The sequence below is a fragment of the Lepidochelys olivacea genome (genome assembly GCF_965140295.1).
Source record: "Lepidochelys olivacea isolate rLepOli2 genome assembly, chromosome: 9".
NCBI classification, from domain to species: Eukaryota; Metazoa; Chordata; order Testudines; family Cheloniidae; genus Lepidochelys; species Lepidochelys olivacea.
The window spans coordinates 63,265,255-63,289,508 of record NC_140419.1 but is presented as its reverse complement, the minus strand read 5'-3'; the positions used below and the strand labels follow the sequence as shown (position 1 = coordinate 63,289,508).

At 45.7% G+C, this 24,254-nt stretch overlaps 1 protein-coding gene across 2 annotated transcripts; it reads right to left on the bottom strand.

Moving 5' to 3' along the window:
- Positions 1-1,196: 1,196 nt before the first annotated feature.
- LOC311526123 (HEPACAM family member 2-like) lies at positions 1,197-17,131 on the bottom strand. Of its 2 annotated transcripts, none has more exons than XM_084638842.1 (5): positions 16,818-17,131; positions 9,301-9,630; positions 8,247-8,516; positions 3,980-4,045; positions 1,197-3,803 (listed from the first exon to the last, which is right to left on the bottom strand). In XM_084638842.1, the coding sequence occupies exons 1-5, from the start codon at positions 16,858-16,860 to the stop codon at positions 3,745-3,747; spliced, it is 768 nt and encodes a 255-aa protein (XP_084494968.1). In that variant the 5' UTR covers positions 16,861-17,131; the 3' UTR covers positions 1,197-3,744. The 2 variants fall into 2 exon arrangements, with proteins under 2 accessions (XP_084494968.1, XP_084494969.1); XM_084638843.1 differs by having other exon boundaries at positions 3,790-3,870.
- Between the last annotated feature and the right edge of the window lie 7,123 nt (positions 17,132-24,254).

The window sequence follows — 24,254 nt, the reverse complement described above, 5'->3', positions numbered from 1 at the left end:
GTGTGATGCTTTTGCCAGGAACAGATCAGGAATGCAGTCTCAGAAACTCTATTTAGTCAGTAATCTAGCTAGAAATGCGTTAGATTTTCTTTTGTTTAATGGCTGGTAAAATAAGTTGTGCTGAATGGAATGTATATTCCTGCTTTTGTGTCTTTTTGTAACTTAAGCTTTTGCCTAGAGGGATTCTCTATGTTTTGAATCTGATTACCCTGTAAGGTATTTATCATCCTGATTTTACAGAGGTGATTCTTTTATCTTTTCTTTAATTAAAATTCTTCTTTTAAGAACCTGATTGATTTTTCATCGTTCTTAAGATCCAAGGGTTTGGGTCTGTGTTCACCTGTACAAATTGGTGAGGATTTTTATCAAGCCTTCCCCAAGAAAGGGGATGTAGGGATTGGGGGGATATTTTGGGGGAAGACGTCTCCAAGTGGGCTCTTTCCCTGTTCTTTGTTAATACGCTTGGTGGTGGCAGCATAGGGTTCAAGGACAAGGCAAAGTTTGTACCTTGGGGAAGTTTTTAACCTAAGCTGCTAAGAATAAGTTTAGGGGATCTTTCATGCAGGTCCCCACATCTGTACCCTAGACTTCAGAGTGGGGAAGGAACCTTGACAGAAGCTTTGAAAAAACCCCACACAAAATGCATTTATGGAAAGATTGCAATTTAAATTTTCTTAACTGGAGCCCAAGGCTTTGTTCCCAGCTCTGTCTCTCACTTTTTACATGGTCCGTGGCAGGTCTTCTAAACTCTGGCCAAAATTTTCACACTAGAAAATGCCTGAGTTAGGCCACGAAATAAGTAGCCATGTTTTTAGCAGATGCTAAGCACATGCCGCTCCAGTGAAGTCAACTTCAGACATGGAAAAATTATTATTTTGGTCTTAATGTGATGCTGTACTTTAATTTTGAGCCCAGTCTGCCAGTAAATTAGGAGAGGTGCTTAGAAGGGAAAAAAAATATCTTAGTTGCAAAATTAAGTTAAAATATTTTATTGAACAATTTTACAGGCACTTTTGCAGCTTTTTTTAAAAGGCACAATAAATTAGGTTAATAGCTAACACTATACTGACAATGAAATGTCTTTTTTTTAAAAAAGCATATAGGTGAGATTAAGTACAAGTTTAAATAAACACTAACAGGAAATCATTGATGGTATTGTTTCATGGGACAATAACAATAGAAGCAAACAGTGGAAGGAAGTGATAAAATATTTTCTTTATTTAGATTTAAATCTACCAATCCAAACCTCTAGGTGCCGTTACACAATTAATTACACAATAAATACCAGTGAGTCTCAGCAGCATTAAAATTAGTTCCACAGGAACTTGGCCAGCTGGTCACCTCTCCACATTGTTTCCAGAGCCCTTATCAGAGAGATGTCTTTTGCAGCATGCCTAGGAAGTTACCAAATGTGGGCTATTTCATACCAAGAGGAGCAGGTTCCAGAGCCTTCACAGAGAATGCGCTGCCAGCTGCCGCCTCTCTTTCATAGGGATCCAGCCTGAATGCCCCTACTGACTGCAGCTCCGGCAGCATGGCATGGCGAGAGAAGCAATCCCTCAAGCAGGCCAGCGCCAAGACAGTTAGCCCTTTGTAGGTCATAACCAACACTTTAAATTCCACCAGAGACCAAGAGTCAGTCAGTGCCACTCTCCTGCTGACACAGCTACTGCCACTTGTTGGGGGTAGTTAATTATGTCGATGGGAGAGCTCTCTCTCGCCAGCATAGGGCAGCTACATGGGAGACCTTCCCGCTGTGCAGCTGCATCGGTACAACTGTCCTGCTGTAAAGTCTCTAGTGTAGACATAGCCTCAGTCTCCGACTGGTTTTAAAGTCTAGTCACCTGCGGAGTGCGCTGCAGTAGTCTAATCTTGAGATGACAAAAGCCTGGATAACAGTAGCAAGGTCTGCATCCAACAGGCAAGGTCACAGCCTCCTACCCTATGATGTGCCCGGTTTATAAAAACCCCCAAAAAACAAAAAACCTGACACTGACTGGGTTACCACTGTCATATGATCAAATAAACGAATTCCCCCAGAAGGGCTGATACTACCTCTTCCACTTCTCCCAACCCTCCATCACCTCTGGGTTTGACCCTCATCCATGCTCAGCTAGACACCAGCTGAGGTGAGCGGAACTCACTGCTATGAGATATCATTAAGGCCAGGACTCAGCTTGGAAGAATTAAAAACAGTTTGGATATTTATATGGAGAACAGAAACATCCAACATTATAATAGTGAGGATTGAACACACAAGTGTTGAAATGGCTACTTCAAACCCTCCTTGACACTCAAGCCTTAATTCTTCACAGTATATGTTAATCCAACAATTGAGAGTTCAGAGACCTCCTTGGGAACGGATTGTCCCATAACTGCTTACTGCCTGGTTTCTTGCATCTCTCTCTAAAACATCTGGTTCTGCTCACCATAAAGTGCTTCATTAATTAGTCCAGAAATTGACTAGGACACCTGTAATGAAGCTGCCTTTGGTGGGACACACCTGAGCATATCAATTCAGGACAAATTGTTTAGAGCAGGGCAGTTACAGCCCCAGGTTGGTAGTTCTCCACCTCTAAGGCACATTGAACCAGCCAAACAGAAAGGACTTCAGTTTCACCCCACTGGCTAACCGTAAGTCATACAAGCAATTCCCTTAGACACTCCAGTTTCCCAGTATCACCACCAGTACCACTTATTATAGGGACGAATGGTTATGAAAACCAATGCCCCAGTAAAAGAAAAAAGCTTCTCTCGATCCCAAAGGACCAAGCCCCAGACCCAGGTCAATATACAAATCAGATCTTACCCACAAATCACGCTGTTGCCAATCCTTTAGAATCTAAAATCTATAGGGTTATTCATAAATGAAAAAAATATAGATGAGAGCTAAAATTGGTTAAATGGAATCAATTTCATACAGTAATGGCAAAGTTCCTGGTTCAGGCTTGTAGCAGTGGTGTAATAAACTGCAGGTTCAAATCAAGTCTCTGGAGTACATCCACAGCTGGGATGGGTCATTCAGTCCTTTGTTCAGAGCTTCAGTTTGTAGCAAGGTTCCTCCAGAGGTCAGAAGCAGGATTGAAGACAAGATGGAGCAGTTTCCAGGGCCTTTTATATTCTCTGCCCATGGAAGGACACCCCTTTGTTCTTACTGTGGAAAAATCACAGCAGCAAGATGGAGTCTGGAGTCCCATGGGCAAGTCACATGTCCATTCATGACTCAGTCTGCAGGCCGATGCCATTGTTTACATGTTAGTTTGAACATTCCCAGGAAAGCTCAGATATGGATTGGCGTCTCCCCAAATCTATTGTCAGTTAAGTGTTTCTCGATTGGGCACTTCATCTGCAAATTCCTTTCTCAAGAAGCTGACCAAATGCTTCACTGAGTCTACTTAGAATCAAAACACATTGAGATACAAGTACATAGCCAATTTTCATAACTTCAACTACAAAAATGATACACACATACAGATAGCATAACCAGCAAATCATAACCTCTTTACAGACACCTCACATGACAACCTTTGTACAATATTTGCTGTAAATATATAACAGTGGTTGCAACAATGATCTATACAGTCACAGTTTATGTCAATAACATCACAGAGAGTTCAGAGACCTCCTTGGGAATGGATTGTTCCGTAACTGCTCACTGCATGGTTTTGTGCATCTTTCTCTGAAGCATCTGGTTCTGCTCACCATAAAGTGCTTCATTAATTATTCTAGAAATTGACTAGGACATCACACAAGACATTCAAGGAAGTTCTGTTGCAAGCTCTTTTCCCCAAAAGATCCTTCTTCTGATAAAAGTCAGAATTTAAAAAAAAAAAAAAAAAACTCATGAGCTGGATTTAAAAATGAAGAAACCTGGAGAGAGAGAGAGATTGCAACAAAATGGATGCTTGCACGTTAGAGTTAAATGAAATGATGTAAGAAAACCTAACCCCCAGTTTTAATTAGTTAAAAACCTTCTTACCAGTGACAACATAGGCAATCATACATATTCCAACTGGGAGTAGCATCCATATTCTCTTTCTGTATTCTGCAAATAGAAGTTTTAAAAATGTTTCAGATTCAACAATAGATTTTACTGAAAAATGTGAGATGTAAAATATTAAACCGTTTTGGTAACACTCTCTTTCCAAGCCAGGAAAGATATCTAGTGGCTTCTGGAGGGGATGGAACACACTCAACTCTTATTACAGTTAGACCTTAGATAAAGTAAGAAATTCTCACCACAAATCTTTAAGTATCTCTGGGCAGAGATAGAACCAGACCTAATACATCCAGTACCTTTGCCCCACCCCTTTCCTGAGGCCCTGCCCCACCTCTTCTGAGGCCCCGCCCCTGCTCACTCCACCCCCCTGCCCCATCACTCACTCTCCCCCACCCTCACTCACTTTCACCATACTGGGGTACAGGAGGGGGGTGAGGGCTTCAGCTGGGGGTGCAGGCTCTGGGGTGGGGCCAGGGATGTATATTTATACATGTAAATCAGGTCCTTACAAAAAGTCAAGTAGTGTAAAATGTATTTTTGGAAAAGTTTATGTGCATTCTGCATGCAAAGTTCAATAATGTTGTTGTAAACTGGGACCAAAAGTCCATTGTTAACAATTTATTGATAGCCTTGCTACCAGTGCTTCACAATTTCAGTTTAAAAGGTATATATATATATATATGTTTGCCTGTTTATGGATATGGATGTAAAAATAAGCTAGATAGCACTGCGCAAGAATCTGGACATATTTGCAAAAGCCCCTCTCACAGGAGACCAGGGTGAGAGCTCGTATACACTAAGTGATATTTTCTCCACACCTCCAAATATTTTTCAAAAAGTTCTTTGAAGTTTTCCTGTTTGCACAGCTTTACATTTTAGTAATGTAAGTTCTAGATATCACAAATGCTTTCTCCATTCGTTAAGAGGGTAATTATGAATAGTAAAAGAGTAATAATACAACTGTGACATTGCACTCCATATGTTTTATGGAAATATGCTTATGAGTGTGAATATGATGTAACTGGAATATGCTTTATGCAAAAGGTCTCTTGTAAGGTATCATAAAAGTCTAAAACCTACTGAATATATTCCTCCTATTTCTATGTATGTATCATTCTTGTATCTGAAGCTAGAAATATGAAGTATAATTCTGAGGTCCTATTGTAATTATACAAAGTATAGGCCATTAATGGTGGCTTAGAATCTTGATGGCTCCCATTGACTAGGGCAACTGGTTGTGAATGAGTTTATTTACCTGCAAGCCTTCCTGTGTACTGTTGTAGGAGCAGCAGTGATCTGTATGCTATGTATGATTATGCTATGTATAACCTCTATGCTGAAAAGGTCTCTTACACTCCCCCCCTCCCCCCGTTTTGTCTCCTCTCCCTCTTTGAATACCTGTGAAGTGGCTTTCCCTCTCCCCCTCCCCCTCCCTCCTGGAATGCTTGTGGGATGAATGGGCTGCTTCAGAAGAGCTCCAAGGTAGACAAGGTGTCTGGGACTCTAATTAGGCAGTGATCACACACCCAATGCATGGACACTGCCTGAGGTGGAGTGTGACCAACCAGATGCGGCCAAGTTATCTCTAGTTGCAGGCCATGAGGAGCAGGTCCTTAAAAGGGGAAGTGGCCATGTGCTCAGGAGTGCACTCATAAACTTGTACCTCCCATGAAGGCCCTTCGCCCAGACCACCTGGCCAGTGTTCTGCTGCATTGCATTCCATCATGCCTTGGGAAGACTTACTTTCATCACACCATCCATTGCTGTGCTGTGGAACACTTACCTTGAAGGATCCTGACATCTCCAGTGCCGTGCCTGTCCTGGGAGTGTGAGTATGTGAGCATGACCCCGCCCCCTTTTCTTTTGAGCTTAGCTATCAGAATAATAGCTCTTTCTGCCAAATTCTGGTGAGTCATTAGTCCTCCCTAAGTTTACTAGCTGGCCCAATTTCAGGTAACGTGTACATGTGGGCCAGCCCGTGGGTAATGAAGAATAAGGTTTTACAGGACATGTGACCATGTCATGTGATACCAGAATCCATCTTAAATCTGGTACTTTTCCATTTAGAAGGAGGGGTGAGGACCCAGAGAGACAAAAGATTCCTGCCTTTTGCCAAAGCTATAAAAAGGGGGTGGAACAGAAAAAAGGAGGCTGCCAGTCATGAGAAAGCCCCTGCTTTCCACCTGAGATATCTGCTGGAACTAACAAGGACTGTAACATGGGAAAGGATTGGGCCCAGACTAGGAAGGAGTCTAGTCTGTGAAAGAAGCTTATTGGAACATCTCTGAAGGTTAGATATTACCTGTAATCAGTTTCTTAATGTATTAGGCTTAGACTCGCATGTTTTTGCTTGGTGACTTACTTTGTTCTGTCTGTTACTACTTGGAACCACTTAAATCGTACTTTCTGTATTTAATAAAATCACTTTTGTTTATTAATAAACCCAGAGTAAGTGCCCCACCACAGAGCCCACACCCCCAGCCAGAGCTTTCACCCCCCACAGCACCCTCAACCCTCAGCCCCTCCCACACCCCAAACCCCTCATTCCCAGCCCCAGACAGAGCCCTCACCACCTACACCCCTACTCTTGCCCTCAGCCCCTTCCATACCCCAAACCCCTCATCTGCAGCCACACCCCACAGACCTCACCCCACAGACCTCACCCCTGCACCCCCTCCCATGCCCAAACTCCCTCCCAGAGCCTGCACCCTGCACCCCAATCCTCTGCCCCAGCCTAGGGCCTGCACCCCAGACCACCTCCTCCACCCAAACTCCCTCCCAGAGCCTGGGGCAGGTAGGGGCGTGGAGTTTGGGCGGGGGCGGGTTCTAGGCACCACCAAAATTTCTGCAAACCTGCCACCCCTGCAAATTCAGCAAGGAGAAGGCAGAGGGCTCTGTCCTAGACAGCAGGAGCTCTATCCCAGGGAGCAAGACTCCAACCACGGGTTTTGTTATTCTGGATTCCTCACCTGGGAATTCTGCAATCTTGGAATAGGTTGGACTTGCAGCAGCAGCACTGAGTTGCTTCACAGCAAGGCCGGACCAGACTAGCAAAGTCACACACAACAGGACCATATAGCTGCAAATCTCAGCAGAACCTGCAGTGCTGACTCCTACCTGTTGTAGGCCTTGCTGGAGCCCTAGGCATAACTAGCGTGTGAACCAGAGCAGGCCCTGCCTTAGCAAAACACCACCACACTTGGTATTAGTTAACACCAAGGAAGCATATTCCTGAGTGCAGAGGATGGTACACAAAAAAGCCACAGATCTCTCAATTAACTATGTAAACACATTCCTAAGAGATGGTACAAGAACACACCGATCCCTCATATGATAAGGAGGGGATGACAGCATAAGGGTGTTTTGTTCACACTAGTGGGTACAAGGATAAGGGTGGTAACTAACACCATCTGGGGAGTAATACATAACTTGTTTGTATCAATGTATAAAAGCAGAAGTCATAGGAGGGGCATCTTTGCCCAGCCGAGGGGACAGCATCCGGGTGAGCTGACTGAGCACGTACCATTGTTGCGGGATATATGGTGTTAGTGTACCTGTAGCTCCTATGGGGGACTATGAACCTGACTGAATGCCTTCACCACTGAACCGAGCCTGTGGTCTTTCTTATGAACAACACTGAGGTCTGCTGAATCAGCAAGCTGCGTCCTCTGCTGGTGGAGCTCCAAGAACAGCAGCACTGAGCAGTCGTAACAACTCAGCAGCCTTAACAACATTCCTCAACACTTGCCACCACCCACCTGCTCCAGTCCAGAGAGGAAAGCACCCCCTCCCCTTTGGATGTATAATTTGGACCATGCGTGAGGCGGTTCCATATATCACAGGACTCTATTGCAAGTAGGGAAGAGCCAACTGCCAAGGTGACCAGGGAGGTTACACTTTAGTGTCCTATTGCTGGAAGTAGGAATCCAGCCCTGGCTAGGGGCTTGAGCCATGGTTTTATTTATTTTATAAACTAGACTGAACCTAGCCATTCTAGGTGCCAGTGGCAGCAACAAGAGGGTTACACTTACATGATCATGTTGTCCTTAATGGTACAACCATGAAAGCAAATGGCACTGGTCTGCCTGGGAATGTAATTCATGTCATGGTAGTTCTAATCTAATCTACTTGATTTGTTGATGGTGAAATCCAATTGTTCCACTGTAAATAGTGCAAGATACGTTAAATAAATCCTAAATAACAGACAGAACACACTAAAAATGCAACAGTGAGACAAGGAACTTACGTTGAACAGGTAGCTCCAGGGAAACTTCATGCCAGTTGACCTCATTACTGACATTACAACTATAGGAGCCTTTGTCAGACCAGGTAGTGTTTAGTATGAGTAACACACTGTTATTCTGAGAGAGCTGGTAATGGCTTTCTATAGGGAGGAGCTTCCCATCCTTCTTCCACTGATATTTAGCCACTTTCTCAACTGATGTGCTGCACACCAGCTCAGTGCTAAGGCCGATCAAGGACAAGTTGCTCCAGAGTTCCGGCTGGGACACGGGCTCTAGATGAAAAGAAGCAATTATTTCACTGCCCTGCTGATAAGACTTCATTCACTTCCCCTTTAAATCAATGGATGTCTTACAGTGGGATTTGGATTAGGACCAGCATGAGTTTTACAATTAAGAGTTTGGGTAAAAATCTTAAAAGTGCCTAAGTGATTTGGCAATTCTAAGGGTACGTCTACACTGCAATTGGGTGTATAACTGCAGCATATGTAGATGTAACAAGGTAGTTCAGGTACTGATAGCAGGGAAACCATAGCAGCATGGGCTTCAGTACAGGCAAGCCACCTGAGTAATTACCCAGGCAGGTTTGTATAGCCCACGCTGAAGTCAGCTTCACTGCTATCAGTATCTGAGCTGGCTAGGGTATAGCTACATATGCTGCAGTCACACACCCTGATTGTTGGGTAGACATATCCTTGGTCTCACTGAAAGTCAAATGGAGAGTCCCACTGAAAGTCAAACTTTTGAAAATTGAACTTTTTTTTTTTTTTTTTTTAAAGGGAAGCTTTTCTAATCCTGGTGCAAGTGAAAACTCCTAGAGTAGCTGCAGCTTTCTGGTACCATTCCTCAGTGAATTGCAACCGACAATGATATTCTGCCAGGAATGTTTTTCAGTCTTGCCCGTACTGAAGAACAGCACTAACAAGAGGCCGAGTTCTTCCAGGGCACTGATTCTGAAAGGTGCTGTCTATACAGATTAAAATAGAACCAGAAGAGTTCAGATGAGACCAATAATAGAGTAATAGGAGTTCCATTTTATCATAATCTTCTCTGACTTACCAACAACTTCTAGTTGGATGGATCTCTCATTTTGCTTCTTCATGTTTATTATTAGGGTATAGATCCCACTGTCATTCACTTTTAATCTACAGATCTGGAGAGATCCATTTGACTTCTGGAAAAGAAATCGGTCTTGGTCCACAACGTCAGGAAAACTGGAGTTATTGACATGATAAATCACGAGGTACTGCTCAGAAAATTTCCACTGCATGAGGCTAACACCCTGCAACTGATCCAGTCCAGGGAGCATAATGCAGGATCCTGCAGCAGCAGTCATCTTCTCTCCTGGGGGCCCAGCTATGACGGAACACGATGAAATCAACCATGCTACTGCAAGAGAAAAAACAAGCAGCTCTTGTTTGGTTTATTGTCGTCTGTAGTTACACCAGTATAAAACCAGTTCAAGAGAAAGCAGAATCAGGGCCTGAATAATTATTACCGCTGCAGAGCCAGGAGTGAAAATAAAAAATAATCACTTCAACAGAGACACTGAATTTATGGTCTACTACAACAATCTGCAATCCATTAACCCCCTTTTTTGTCCTAGGATTACAAAGGTATTAACCGGCCACCCTATCTGAATGGTCATTTACAATGGGTGCTACCACAGTCTGTTCCAATTTGCACGTTGCTGTGAAGCTGGGAGTACCTCTCCCAGACCTGAAGAAGAGCTCTGGGTGGCTCAAAAGCTTGTTTCAAGTTGGTTCAATAAAAGATATTACCTTGTCTTCCTTATCTCTCCAATATCCTGGGACTGCCCCAACTACAACTACACTGCATTCTGAAGATCTGTCAGTTATAGGAACGAATCGTTCATTACCGTTTTGAATGTCAAATAAGTCATTATAGTGTTTCCCCACATCCCGAGGAGATTCACTCATATGCAGAGAGTCAGCATAAGGCCTAAATAGCACTTAAACTTTTAAGTGGGACTTAGGTGGTATGTTGGGGCTCATGCCAGAACTCCATACAGGGGTGAATGTCAACCTTAGGCACTTGAAAGTAAAGATGACATATCACTTGTCAAACTTTGACAATCCCCGAGGTTTACAGATAAGTTAATCAGAATCATTTGGTTAAATATCTATTTTGTTTCAGAGCCACTGTGTGATATATTTATCATAGGCATTTTATGGTTATTTTGAGCATCTGTCCCATCAGGATTGTCAGCAGAGTAATGGAAAAGCCCTGGGCCCAATTCTGTTCTCACACTGTGGTAAATTTGGAGTTACCAGACTGAAGTTACACCGGAGTAAAACTAGTTCAAGAGAACGCAGATTCAGGGGCAGTGTACTCACTGGTGCAGAGCCAGGAGTGAAAATACAATAATCACTTTCACAGGCCCTCCAGGAAGGGGGGCATATTTTAAAATATGTTGCCAGTGAAATGGTGAATTGAATGTAAACACCAAGAGATATTTACAATCAGGGGGACCTTCCCTGTCAGATAATAGCAATTAAAACAATATGGTATCATGTTAAACATCATATTAACATTGTTTGTTATCTGTGTGACTGATCCATAATTCAGACAGGTTTACGATCTCTTAATTATGCATGTAAACTAGTTTTTTTTTTTTTTTTTTTTTTTTTTTTTACACATTCATGTGCCAAATTATGGCCCAGCTAGCACAGTGGTGCAGGGGCTTCTGGGGAATAAAGTATCCCGTTGTAACCTTGTGCCAGCTACCTGCATCTTGGGCAGCAGAGAAGACAAGCTGCATAGAACTACTATATTCCTCCCTTATGCAGATTGTCTGGGGGAGGTGGAACAGGGCAGGGACTGGCTAGAGCCCTGGCTCCATCTTGTCCCCTAGCAGGTATGGGAGGGATAGCTCAGTGGTTTGAGCATTGGCCTGCTAAACCCAGGGTTGTGAGTTCAATCCTTGAGGGGGCCATTTAGGGAACTGGGGCAAAAATTGGGGATTGGTCCTGCTTTGAGCAGGGGTTGGACTAGATGACCTCCTGAGGTCCCTTCCAACCCTGATATTCTATGATTCTAACCCTTTCTGGGCATACTGGATTGGAGCCAGAGTGAGCCACATCTTGTAGGATCCGGGCCTTGGAGTCTATCTCTGTAAGCACAAGGCAGCAGAAACAGTCCTCTAGGTCCTGAAGATGCTTCCTACATTCTCAGGAGGCTATCTAGCGTGGCCTAGTTGACAGAGTACTATACTAGGACTCAGGAGACCTGCATTCTCTTCCTAGCTCTGCCGCTGGCCCGCTGGGTGACCTTGGACAAATCACTTCCCCACCTATACCTCAGTTTTCCTCATCTGTAAAATGGGGATAATGATCTTGATCTCCTTTTCAAAGCACTTTGAGACCCATGGATGAAATGTGCTAAATAAGAGCTAGGAGGTGGTATTAGCAACCTTAGGAGGATAAGACAGATGATGGTCAGTGGGCCCTGAAAACTCCCACTGCATTTACACAGCTGAGTGGAGTAATGGTAGTAGGGATGGAAGAGAGGGGTTAGGAGCAACCTTAAAAAGGAATCCACAGAGAAAAAAGTGGAAGACAAAACAAAATTTGGAATCCCATACCACCAAGCAGAATTGTTTGCAAGACTTAAGAGTAACTGGGTCAGTTATTGCAGGCAACACCCTGTCTGCACCTGCCACTCCTCAGCCAACCTCTGTGGGCCCTGCAACTGGGGAGTCCCCTGCCCAGGCCACTGCTGCTTTTAGGGTTGCCAATTTTGGTCTGATGTATTCCTGAAGGTTTCATCACATGACAATCTTTAAATTAAAAAGATTCATCTTTATTTTCTGGAGACTCCAGGACAATCCTAGAGGGTTGGCAACCCAAACTGCTACCCTGGACTTGCACTTAAAAGAGCAAGCATCAGTACTTCCTCTCTCCCCCCGTAGCCTTTTTACGTATTACCTATCAGACAGTAGTCTCTCATATCCAGCTCTACAGAATAATGTATTCGTTACACACTACACACCCTCAGGTCCCTCCATCTGTAAAACCATGCTCCCTTACTGTGACTCTACGGTGAGGAATTCAGCTGTATTAGAAAGCTCTACAAATACCTGAAATAACTTTTCCTAAATACAGGCACTAATTCAGGAAGTCACCTTGTTCAGAGTAAGCACATGCTGAAAATTAAGCATGTGCTTTCCTGAATCAAGGCATCATTTCTTTATTTATCCTAGGCAAGATTGTATAGGTGGCAAAGTCTAATATATGAGCTGGGACTCTACTATAATGTCCACAGATCAGATTGGTTAAAAATAGTTTCCCCACTCATAGCTGGGCTGTATTTTAAGGTAAAATAACTCAAAGTCTCCCAGAGGTACACACAAATGCTTAGTACCTTTAGGACGGTCTCTCTAATCAAATCATGGTCCCATTTTTAACCCTGATGGGGAGTGAGATATCTGGCTTTAAACTACTCACCGGATCATCTAGCCTGACCTCCTGTAAATCACAGGCCACCAACACCACCCAGCCCCTGCATACTAAATCCAACAACCAAAATGAGACCAAAGCATTACAGCCCCCAGGAGACTAGACTATAATGTGCCACAGGCAGAGCATAGGTGGGACCAAGGTGCACTAGTGCCAAAGCCCCTGCAATGGCAGGGAAATGATTAAGTAAGATATATCCAGATAATCCAAGCAAGTGACCCACATGTTGCCGAGGTCCCACGGAATGCCCCAAGGTAAGCCTCACTTCAGTACCGGGCAAATTGGTTGAAACTATCGTAAAGAACAAAATTGTCAGACACAAGGATGAACATAATTTGTTGGGAAATAGTCAACATGGTTTTTGTAAAGGGAAATCATTCCTCACCAATCTACTAGAATTCTTTGAGGGGGTCAACAAGCATGCAGACAAAGGAGACCAGTGGATATAGTGTATTTAGATTTTCAGAAAGCCTTTCACAAGATCTCACACCAAAGGCTCTTAAGCAAAATAAGCAGTCATGGGATAAGAGGGAAGGTTCGTTCATGGAGTGATAACTGGTTAAAAGATAGGAAACAAAGGGTAGGAATAAATGGTCAGTTTTCAGAATGCAGAGAGGTAAATAGTGGTGGTCCCCAGGGATATGTACTGGGCCCAGTCCTATTTAACATATTCATAAACTATCTCAAAAAAGGGGTTAACACTGAGGTGGCAAAATTTGCAGATGATAACTAGCTTGAGTAGTTCTGTAAGTCCCAGGCAGACTGCGAAGAGCTACAAAAGGATCTCACAAAACTGGGTGACTGGGCAACAAAATGGCAGATGAAATTTAATGTTGATAAATGCAAAGTAATGCACATTGGAAAACATAATTCTAACTATACATATACAATGATGGGGTCTAAATTAGCTGTTACCACTCAAGAAAGATCTTGGAGTCATTGTGGATAGTTCTGTGAAATCATCCACTCAATGTGCAGTGGCAGTCAAAAAAGCAAACAGAATGTTGGGAATCATCAAAAAAGGGATAGATAATAAGACAGAAAATATCAGATTGCCTCTATATAAATCCATGGTACACCCACACCTTGAATACTGCGTCCAGATGTGGTCACCCCATCTCAAAAATGATATATTGGAATTGGAAAAGGTTCAGAAAAGGGCAACAAAAACTATTAGGGGTATAGGACAGCTTCCGTATGAGAAGAGATTAATAAGACTGGGACTTTTCAGCTTGGAAAAGAGGTGACTAAGGGGGGATATGATAGAGGTCTATAAAATCATGAGTGGTATAAAGAAAGTAAATAAGGAAGTGTTATTTACTCCTTCTCATAATACAAGAACAAGGGGCCACCAAATGAAATTAATAGATAGTAGGTTTAAAACAAACATAAGAAAGTATTTTCTCACGCAACGCACTGTCAACCTCTGGAATTCCTTGCCAGAGGGTGTTGTGAAGGCCAATACTATAACGGGGTTCAAAGGGAGCTAGATAGATTCACAGAAGATAGGTTCATCAATGGCTATCAGCCAGGACGGGCAGGAATGGTATCCCTAGCCTCTGTTTGCCAGAAGCTGGGATTGGGTGATAGGGCATGGATCACTTGATGATAACCTGTCTGTTCATTCCCTTTGGGACATCTACCATTGGCCACTGTCAGAGGACAGGATACTGGGCTTGATGGACCTTTGGTCTAACCCAGTATGGCCGTTCTTATGTTCTTAAGGTCATTGCCAATCTGCCCTGGTGGAAATATCCTTCCCAATCCCACATACATTGACCAGTTAGATCCTGAGCACACAAGTAACACCAAGTCAGCCAAGCACCTGAGAGAGAGAATGCTTGGTGCCCACTCAGAGCCCTGGACCTCCCCATCTGAACTCCCATCTCCAGCTGTGGCCATCTCTGATGCTTCAAAGGAAAGGAAATTTGAAAACAAAACAAAACCAGAATACATGAGGGGATGGGGTGGATACCTTCCTGACCCCTGCAGGTGTGGCTAAAAATCCTGAAGCATGAGCTTTTAGACACATAAAACAAACCAGAATTGCTATGCCCTACCCCCTGCCCATCACGAGCAACTCCATCGTACAACTGCACTAATACATTTGTCAAGCTCTCTCTTAAAACTAATTAAGTTGTTTGCCTCTCATTGGTCAAGGATTGAATATTCCCCATCCTGGATGGAAGAAATTCCTCACTGCGAAAGGATAGAAAGGAATTTCAGTGGCTGACTGTTTAAATGCCAACTGTAGCTGCTCAAAAGTTTTGATATTAGAAGCGGTCCCGGTGCAAAGAGTGCAAGAGGAGTGACATTTATTGTGAGAATCCAGTTTTTCACACTTGTGCCACTACCACGTGTGATACTTATATCTAGGCATCTATATCTACATCCAAACACACTTGGCTGTAATACCCATTTAATAAGTTGCACAAGTTCAAATCTCAGAGCAAATTTCAAGACATGACCATATTTGAAAACAAAAACACACACACCCAGCCACACAAAAACTTCTCCATCTTTCCACAAAGTGGTGTTTTAACCTCACCACAGCTACGCTGGTATAAGATGTAGGATAGGCAGTTTTTAGTCCTGGACCAGCAACAGATTTAGGAGAGATTTTCAAAGACACAAAGGGCAGCTGACCTCTGAACGTCCCACTGAAAATCCAATGCAGGGAGAGAAATAGATGCTTTACCTCATTTGGGAGCTGCAAATTGCATAAGGGCCCAGGGTGCAGACCTTTTGCATGGAAGCAGTTCTTACACATGCAAACCATCCCATTGTCCTCAGTGGTGTTTCTTTTGGACTACTCCTGGGACTAAGTTTCAGAGTAGCAGCCACGTTAGTCTGTATTCGCAAAAAGAAAAGGAGGACTTGTGGCACCTTAGAGACTAACAAATTTATTTGAGCATAAGCTTTCGTGAGCTACAGCTCACTTCATCAGATGCTCATGAAAGCTTATGCTCAAATAAATTCGTTAGTCTCTAAGGTGCCATAAGTCCTCCTTTTCTTCATGGGACTAAGGTTTATCAGGATTGAGCCTTTAATTTCTAACCCTGGTTCAATCACAAAATATCTGCCCTTTAAAAAAATCACAGCATGATTATGCAGACTGGTAAACCAAACTCAGGTTATTTAGGGAGGTTTATAAGATGTATCAACTGCCCTTTCCTTCTGCTCCTGAAGTGTGTACAGTTTAGCTCGTGGCACTAGGAGAAAAACTGGAACTGCAGACAGAAGGGCATGAGAAATAACAGCAACAGCATTTAAAAAAAAAAAAAAAACTTCTCTGAAACAGCTTTTCTGGGCCAGCCTGCAGTACGTACAAAGGCTTCGATGGCGTGGGAGGTTTGGTATGAAGATTTCTTGGCGTCGTCTTTGAGGAGTAATGGGAGGACACCTGACTCAGGGAAGGACTGGGCTAGGCCACACCACAGAACCCTTTTAAAGACCCCAGCAACCCACAGACCCCCTGGAAGAAAAGGCAGCTTTGCAGAAAAAGTTCTAGGCTTCACCACTGAGGCCCAGCCACCTTCCCCACTGCGAGCAACTCCCCTACAGCGGGCAGGTTCAGACCTCACAGCACAAGTCGGTTACTGGCACGCAACAGCCCTTCACCGCAACCCGTTCTGGGCCAGGCCCCGCTGGCCTGGTCTACACGCCTGAGGCGCCACTGGATGTCAATGGCCGCGGAGGGCTCTCCATGCCCGGGGGTAGGGCTTGCAGGGAAGAGGCAGCTGCAGCTGATGCCAACAGCAAGCTGCAGCCCAAAACGCTCCAACCCCCCGCCCCCCGCCCCCGGGACAGATCCTGCTCCCCTCACTGACCCTTGGCAGCCAGCGCTGGGGCTGGGAGGGGGCGTACGACAGACCTGACAAAAAGAATTTAATCAAGATCTGCCAGGGCCGGGTTTGCCAGAGCATCGAGCTCTGCGCCACAAGGGGCCGGGCCACAGGCGCTGCAAAACAGCCCCACGCCCGCCTTGGACTTTCCCGTCGGTCCCTCGCGACCCTTCCCCTCCACCCCAGCGCTGCCCGCCAGCATCCGCTCCTCGCGCCGGGCTGTGAATGCCGCGCGCCCCCCCCCCCAGCTCACCTGAGAGCGGCGCCCGCAGCCCCGCGCCCCGCAGCGCGCGCATGGCCGGAGCGCGGGCCCGGCCGGCGGAGAGACTCGCGGGCACTAAATCAGACGCTCCTGCCGCCTGGGCTCGGGGATCAACCAACGCTGCCGCACGCTCGCGAGTAATCCCCTCACAAACGTTTCTCAGGCACGGTGCGAAATGCCAAGGAATTCGGGGGGGGGTTAACCTGCCAGATTCAGGCGCTGTTCAAAACACCTGCTGCCCCAAGTCGATGCGAGTCAGTCACACCCCCAGGCAGCGTGCTGATATCCAACCCCGTGTTGCTCCCTTGTCCCTGACGAGTTTCTGATCAGAAACAAACTCCAAGCTGCCCACACCTTCTCCCCCCCAGTAAATTCATACGCTTCCTGGCTGTTGATTTCAGTATCGAAACAGGACTCTCCTGTTCCTGGCAGTAGGCGTTCAGCTGAAATTAACTCACCTAGGTTAGGCTGGAGTTGAAGATTAAAATAAACCAAATGGATTAGTTTGTGTGTCCTAAAGTTTAAGCACAGAAGGGCAGGGCCGGATTAACCTTTTGTGGGCCTGGCACCAAACATATTTGTGGGTCCCCGTTTAGGCAAGGGAGCATGGCGTGGGGAGGTCAGACCCCAGACCGAGGGGCCAGCCAGGGGCCTGGCATGGCAGGGGTGGCCCCGCTCCGCCCAATGCGAGTGCACTTTTTACAAACTGGCAGTTGCCAGACTCACAGTGGCCCTGTGATGCCAGCATCCCCCTTCCCCTCGGGGGGCGGCCCTACCATGCCACAGAGACCCCCACCCAACACCCCCCCCCCGACTCCCTATGACCATAGCCTCCCAGACCCACTAGGTCCAGCGCTCCCCCAGAAATGCACAGCGCCCTGCACAATATTACCCCTGCGCAGCACTCCTCTGCCCAAAGCCCCACCATAACTGCCCAGCACCCCCCACAGAACTCCCACTCCCAGTTGCCCCAACACACACATCTTCCCTGCCGCCTCACAACCCAGCACACACACATACCCCCCAGACTCCCCACAGGCCTAGAGCCAGAGGTGCACTAGGGTCCTGCCAGAGGGCAGAGAGAAGCAGGGGGGTGGGGCGAGGGGGCGTAGAGGAGTTCTCTGCCAGCTGGCAGGCAAGCCAAGAGGAGCAAGTAGTGGGCAGGGGGAGGAGAGAATCTCGCGGCACAGTGCAAGTGGAGTAGGCCGGGGACCCTTCTGAGCATGGGCCTGGCTCCATGGAGCCACTGGCGTCATTGTAAACCTGGCACTGCAGAATGGACCACCAAATATCATCTTGTCTGACCTCCCCCATATCACAGGCCACCCACAACACCCAGTACCTGCACAGTCAACCCAACAACCGAAATTAGACCACAGTATTACAGCAGCCAGGAGACTAAGGTAATATGTCTCCAGAAATTGTGTGTTCATAAAGGCAAGAAATATGTAAGGGAGGTGGGCAAAATTAAAATGAAAAAAAAAAAAGGACCTAGATTCTGGGACTATAGATTGCATTGGGGGCCGATGCTGCTCCATATAGTTTTAAAGGGGTGAAAGTGAAAGCATTTTATGGGGCAATTTGGGGAGCACAGGATGTTGAAAATGCTTGCAGGAAAAGGGTTAATCAAAATTATTCCCTGGGGACAATCTGAGATCCCCTGTGTATGCATCCGATGAAGTGAGCTGTAGCTCACGAAAGCTTATGCTCAAATAAATTGGTTAGTCTCTAAGGTGCCACAAGTACTCCTTTTCTTTTTGTGATTAGGAGTTGCCCAATCGTCCTTCAGCAATCACCCAGCACTTCCATTTAAGGCAGTAATTTTGGGGTTTATGTTCACCGCACAATTAACTCCAGTGTTGCCAGGCACAATAACCCTTAATTTAAGTGGAGAAGTGCTTACTGGATTAGGATTTAGGAAACCTGGGGTCAATTCCCTGCATGGCCACAGACTTCCTGTACTGGGCAAGACCTTGGGCAAGTCTCTTAGCGCCTCAGTTTCCCATCTGTAAAATTAGGATAATAATAGCACTTCCCTGCATCCCAGGGAGGATAAATACATCAAAAGATTGTGAAGGTTCTTTGAGAGCTACAGCTCAGAAGAGCCATATATGAGCTAGGTATTATTATTTTAACTTGAGTTTGTTGTCTTACCAAGTGTGAGGTCAGTCTAACGAGACAATTCAATCGACAGCAGGATACCAAGGGAGGAAAAATAACTTTTCAAGTGGGAATGAGAGTGGCCCATTTCAGACAGTTGACAAGAAGGTGTGAGTAACAGTAGGGGGAAATTAGGTTTAGGTTTTGTAATGACCCGACCACTCCCAGTCTTTATTCAGGCCTAATCTGATGTTGTCCAGTTTGCAAATTAATTCTAGTTCTGCAGTTTAATGTTGGAGTCTGTTTTTGAAGTTTTTTTGTTGAAGAATTGCCACTTTTAGGTCTGTTATTGAGTGACCAGGGAGACTGAAAGGTTCTCCCACTGGTTTTTGAATGTTATGATTCCTGATGTCAGATTTGTGTCCATTTATTCTTTTGCGTAGAGATTGTCCGGTTTGGCCAATGTACATGGCAGAGGAGCATTGCTAGCACATGATGGCATATATCACATTGATAGAGGTGCAGGTGAGTGAGCACCTGATGGTATAGCTGATGTGGTTAAGTCCTAAGATGATGTCCCTTGCATAGATATGTGGACAGAGTTGGCAATGGGGTTTGTTGCAGGGTTTGGTTCCTGGGCTGGTGTTTTTGTTGTGTGGTGTGTAGTTGCTGGTGAGTATTTGCTTCAGGTTGGGGGGCTGTCTGTAAGTGAGGACTGGCCTGTCCCCCAAGGTCTGTGAGAGTGAGGGATCGTCCTTCAGGATAGGTTGTAGATCCTTGATGATGTGCTGGAGAGGTTTTAGTTGGGGCTATAGGTGATGGCCAGTGGTGTTCTGTTACTTTCTTTGTTGGGCCTGTCTTATCGTAGGTGACTTCTGGGTACCCTTCTGGCTCTGTCAATCTGTTTCTTCACTTCACCAAGTGGGTACTGTAGTTGTAAGAACACTTGACAGAGATCCTGTAGGTGTTTGTCTCTGTCTGAGGGATTGGAGCAAATGCAGTTGTATCTTAGAGCTTGGCTGTAGACAATGGATCATGTGATGTGGTCTGGATGAAAGCTGGAGGCATGTAGGTAAGTATAGCAGTCGGTAGGTTTCCGGTATAGGGTGGGGTTTATGTGACCATCACTTATTAGCACTGTAGTGTCAGGACTGGTGCAAGGATATTTTGCGCCCTAGGTGAAACTTCCACCTTGCACCCCGCCCCTCCTCCTTCCCTCCCCCCGGAGCATCGCTTATTATAAACTTTCAAAAATGAGTACTACATAAAGTGGCATTGTTCATTAGAATTAATATGTTTGGCTTGAAAATTTATTAATTTCATTATTTAGTCTATATATTTAATGAAAATAAAGGGGTTTGGGTCTCCTGCATGTGGCTAGAGTCCCTCCTGCTCCCCACCCCCCCATTTCCCCATGGATCTGGAAAGGGCTGTTTTGGGGATCAGAGCACAGAGCTGGGAGTTGGGATCTGGCTTCTATTCTCCACCCTGGCACCAACTCACTGGATGACTTCAGACAAGTTACTTCCCCGTTCCGGGCTTCAGCTCCCCCCAGCATTAAGGTGTGAAATGGTTCCTTGCTTCTGGGCTGGAAAGTGCAATGCAGGCGGGAGAGGGTGTCTGAAGGTCTGTCTTCCCCACAGGTGTGAGGTGAGGACAGAGTTTCAGCCTCCATCATGACTGTCCTGGTTACTTTACTCTGCCCCACGCCAGTCGCTGCTGAAGCCCCTTACTCAGAGAGCTCTGGCCCAGGGCAGAGGCGTCAGTGTCATTCTGGGCCTGATTTTCAGAGATGCTGAGCACCTGCGGTTCCCCCGATGTCTGTGAGAACTCCAGGGTTCTCAGTACTTCTGAAATTCAGGGCACTTTATTTCGAATGCTGGGCTAGGACTGAGCCTGCAAAGGCAGGTCCAGATACTTCCCTCAATCCACAGCAGATCTCCCATCAATCACAATACAAGCAATCAGGAGAATGATGAGGGGCAGTTGGCCCAGTGCTGGGAGTAGAGAGGATATGGCCCTAATGTGGTCACTAAACTTCTACCTAGGAAAGTTACTGGTGCATCTACTGTCATTCAGTGGGAGAACAAAGATCTCTTGGGTGCTGCAGCCTGCCTAGGGTTCAGCTACACTTAACCTGAGTTGCTCGCAGACTTGCAGTGGTTGTGCACCACGCGACTGGTCACCCATGTTACATGAAAATCTGGCTCCGACGGTGTCGTAATTAGACTTAATAGTTACTGCCACATTTCCTAGAGCTGTTGTCCCAGGCTTGCTGCAGACTCAGGCAGACAGAACTGTGTCGGCTAGACGCCCATCACCTTTGGAAGATTTTCTTTGTAGCCATAAGGGCTCGAGGCAGCCGGGTTTCTTCACTGAAAACTTGCAGTGTGCTGCCCCTGAATCCCAGATTAATACCTTGTGTGGACAGGTGCAGAGCTCAGGGCTTGAAGGCCTCTGGTCTAACGGTCTGAGCCAGCGCAGAAGTAGGAGCCTCAGTCTCCTGTGTTCAAAGCAGGACTCCAACAATGACTCCCTGGGTGACCTTGGGCAAGTCATGTCTCTGTTCTCTGCCTAAGTTTCCCCAAAATGGGGCTCTATTTACCTGCTCCACAGGGCTGCAGGGACGGATGGAGATGAAGGCTTGGAAGGTGGCACGTGCTGAGGACAGTTACACTTTTGCAGCTCTTTAACCCTGTATCCTCTGGCAGGGCCATGATCCGCCCCTGCAGGTGGACCAGTGGCCACAGTCTCCTCTTCCTTTCCCCCATCCCTGCCCCCCCTCCCGCCACTGCATTGCTGTCAATAGGGCCAGCTGCAGGCGGACTGATGTCACCCGCTCCGATCTGCAGCCGGCAGCCCTTGGGCAGCAGCCGCTGCTGCGGCAGGGGGTCCGGGACTGCCAGAGCCGGAGGGAGCGGGCTAGGGAGCAATGTGGCAGCCTGGGGACTCAGGAAGGAGGCGGCTCCGGGCTGGCGGGGGGGTGCAGGTGGGCAGTGATGTGAGGCGTGGCAGAGGGAGGCGGCGGGGCCTGCAGTTGCAGAGGACTCCCACAGAGGTAGGTGCTAATGCAGCTGCGAGCGGCCCGTCCTCCCACCGGGAGCAACAATGTAAAAAAAAAAATTGGGGGGCATTGCTTTTTGGCGCCCCCAAATCTTGGCACCCTAGGCGGCCACCTAGTTCGCCTAGTGGTTACACCGGCCCTGAGTGTCTAGGAAGTGGACCTTTTGTGTGGACTGGTCCAAGCTGAGGTTGATGGTGGGGTGGATTTGTTGAAATCTTGGTGGAATTCCAAGATTTGGATTTGGGAGGTGTGTCATAAATATAAAGGGAAGGGTAAACCCCTTTGAAATCCCTCCTGGCCAGGGGAAAGCTCCTCTCACCTGTAAAGGGTTAAGAAGCTAAAGGTAACCTCGCTGGCACCTGACCAAAATGACCAATGAGGAGACAAGATACTTTCAAAAGCTGGGAGGAGGGAGAGAAACAAAGGGTCTGTGTCTGTCTGTATGCTGGTCTTTACCGGGGATAGACCAGGAATGGAGTCTTAGAACTTTTAGTAAGTAATATAGCTAGGTATGTGTTAGATTATGATTTCTTTAAATGGCTGAGAAAAGAATTGTGCTGAATAGAATAACTATTTCTGTCTGTGTATCTTTTTTGTAACTTAAGGTTTTGCCTAGAGGGGTTCTCTATGTTTTTGAATCTAATTACCCTGTAAGATATCTACCATCCTGATTTTACAGGGGGGATTTCTTTATTTCTATTTACTTCTATTTTTTTATTAAAAGTCTTCTTGTAAAAAACTGAATGCTTTTTCATTGTTCTCAGATCCAAGGGTTTGGGTCTGTGGTCACCTATGCAAATTGGTGAGGCTTTTTATCCAACATTTCCCAGGAAAGGGGGGGTGCAAGTGTTGGGACGATTGTTCATTGTTCTTAAGATCCAAGGGTCTGGGTCTGTAGTCACCTAGGCAAATTGGTGAGGCTTTTTACCAAACCTTGTCCAGGAAGTGGGGTGCAAGGTTTTGGGAAGTATTTTGGGGGGAAGGACGCGTCCAAACAGCTCTTCCCCAGTAACCAGTATTAGTCTGGTGGTGGTAGCGGCCAGTCCAAGGACAACGGGTGGAATATTTTGTACCTTGGGGAAGTTTTGACCTAAGCTGGTAAAGATAAGCTTAGGAGGTTTTTCATGCAGGTCCCCACATCTGTACCCTAGAGTTCAGAGTGGGGGAGGAACCTTGACAGCCTTGTCTTTGCTTATAGTTTTACAGCATGATAACAAATGTGCAATAACTATCTCCTTGTATAATAAACAACAAAATAAACCAAAAAACCCACATCTGTCCGTGAAAGTCAAGTTGGGAAAGAATGTGACTGTCTGGGATCAGATATATTTCCTTGTTTAAAAAACAAAAACACAACAAAAAAACCCGCACACATATATGGAAGAAAAGGAGAGTGTGGGCTCACTTTTTTTACAATTTTTCCAGCCTGATGATTGTCAGAATTCTCTGACAATTTTATTTACTGCCTCTTTTCACTCTCCTGTGTTGTTCTAACTCAGTTTTTCCCATAGTAACAATTGATTAAGAGCAAAAAGAAATCTTTTAACTATCCCTATAGGGACTCAGGAGCTATGAAGGCATATAGATAGATAGATAGATATACTTAATTTCCCCAGCATGGCTGGAGCTATCAAAATGCTACATCTACCTGCTGATATAGCCCAGCTTCACCCATTTACAGCTTCTTCATCACACAGAGAATAAACACTTCTCACAATAGCACACTGTCACGTGATTTCTGTGATGATTTCACAGGACACAAAAAGTAGAATCCAGTCCGGTGTAAAGCTTCTTTTATTTTAATCCATAAACCACCTCTGAAGGCCCAGATGGTTCTCCTGTCAAACCCAAGAGATTCATAGGAAAGACACACACACACCCTGCCCCCTCATATCTTTATGCGTTATATAAGTGAGCAGCAGCACCTCAGTCAGTAAAACACATAAGCATGTGCTTAAATCTAAGCATCAGTAATCCCAGTGGAGCCATGGGAGGACTCAAGCACTTGCCTAAAGTAGGCCAGCAGCAGAACCATGGATAGAACCCGTGTCTCCTGAGTCTCGCTCTTGTGCTCTACCCACTAGGCCCTGCTGCTGCCCCTGCAACTAATTCAAGGTAGTGGGACTCCTCCAATACGAATAGCACATAGAAGATCAAGTGAAAAGTTTGTGAACCATCAATAGCCTAAAAGTTATTTGTTAAAACTGCTCATCCAATACTTAAGTAAAAACACTCCCAAAAACTAGGATGGGGTCATGAAACTT

Coding starts and splice junctions, on each gene's coding strand:
- LOC311526123 (XM_084638842.1), bottom strand. CDS start 16,860: ATGCGCGCGCTGCGGGGCGCGGGGCTGCGGGCGCCGCTCTCAG. Junction 9,631..16,817: donor GCTGCGGGCGCCGCTCTCAG/GTGAGCTGGGGG, acceptor TTTCTCTTGCAG/TAGCATGGTTGATTTCATCG. Junction 3,804..3,979: donor GATTGCCTATGTTGTCACTG/GTAAGAAGGTTT, acceptor GACTTTTATCAG/AAGAAGGATCTTTTGGGGAA.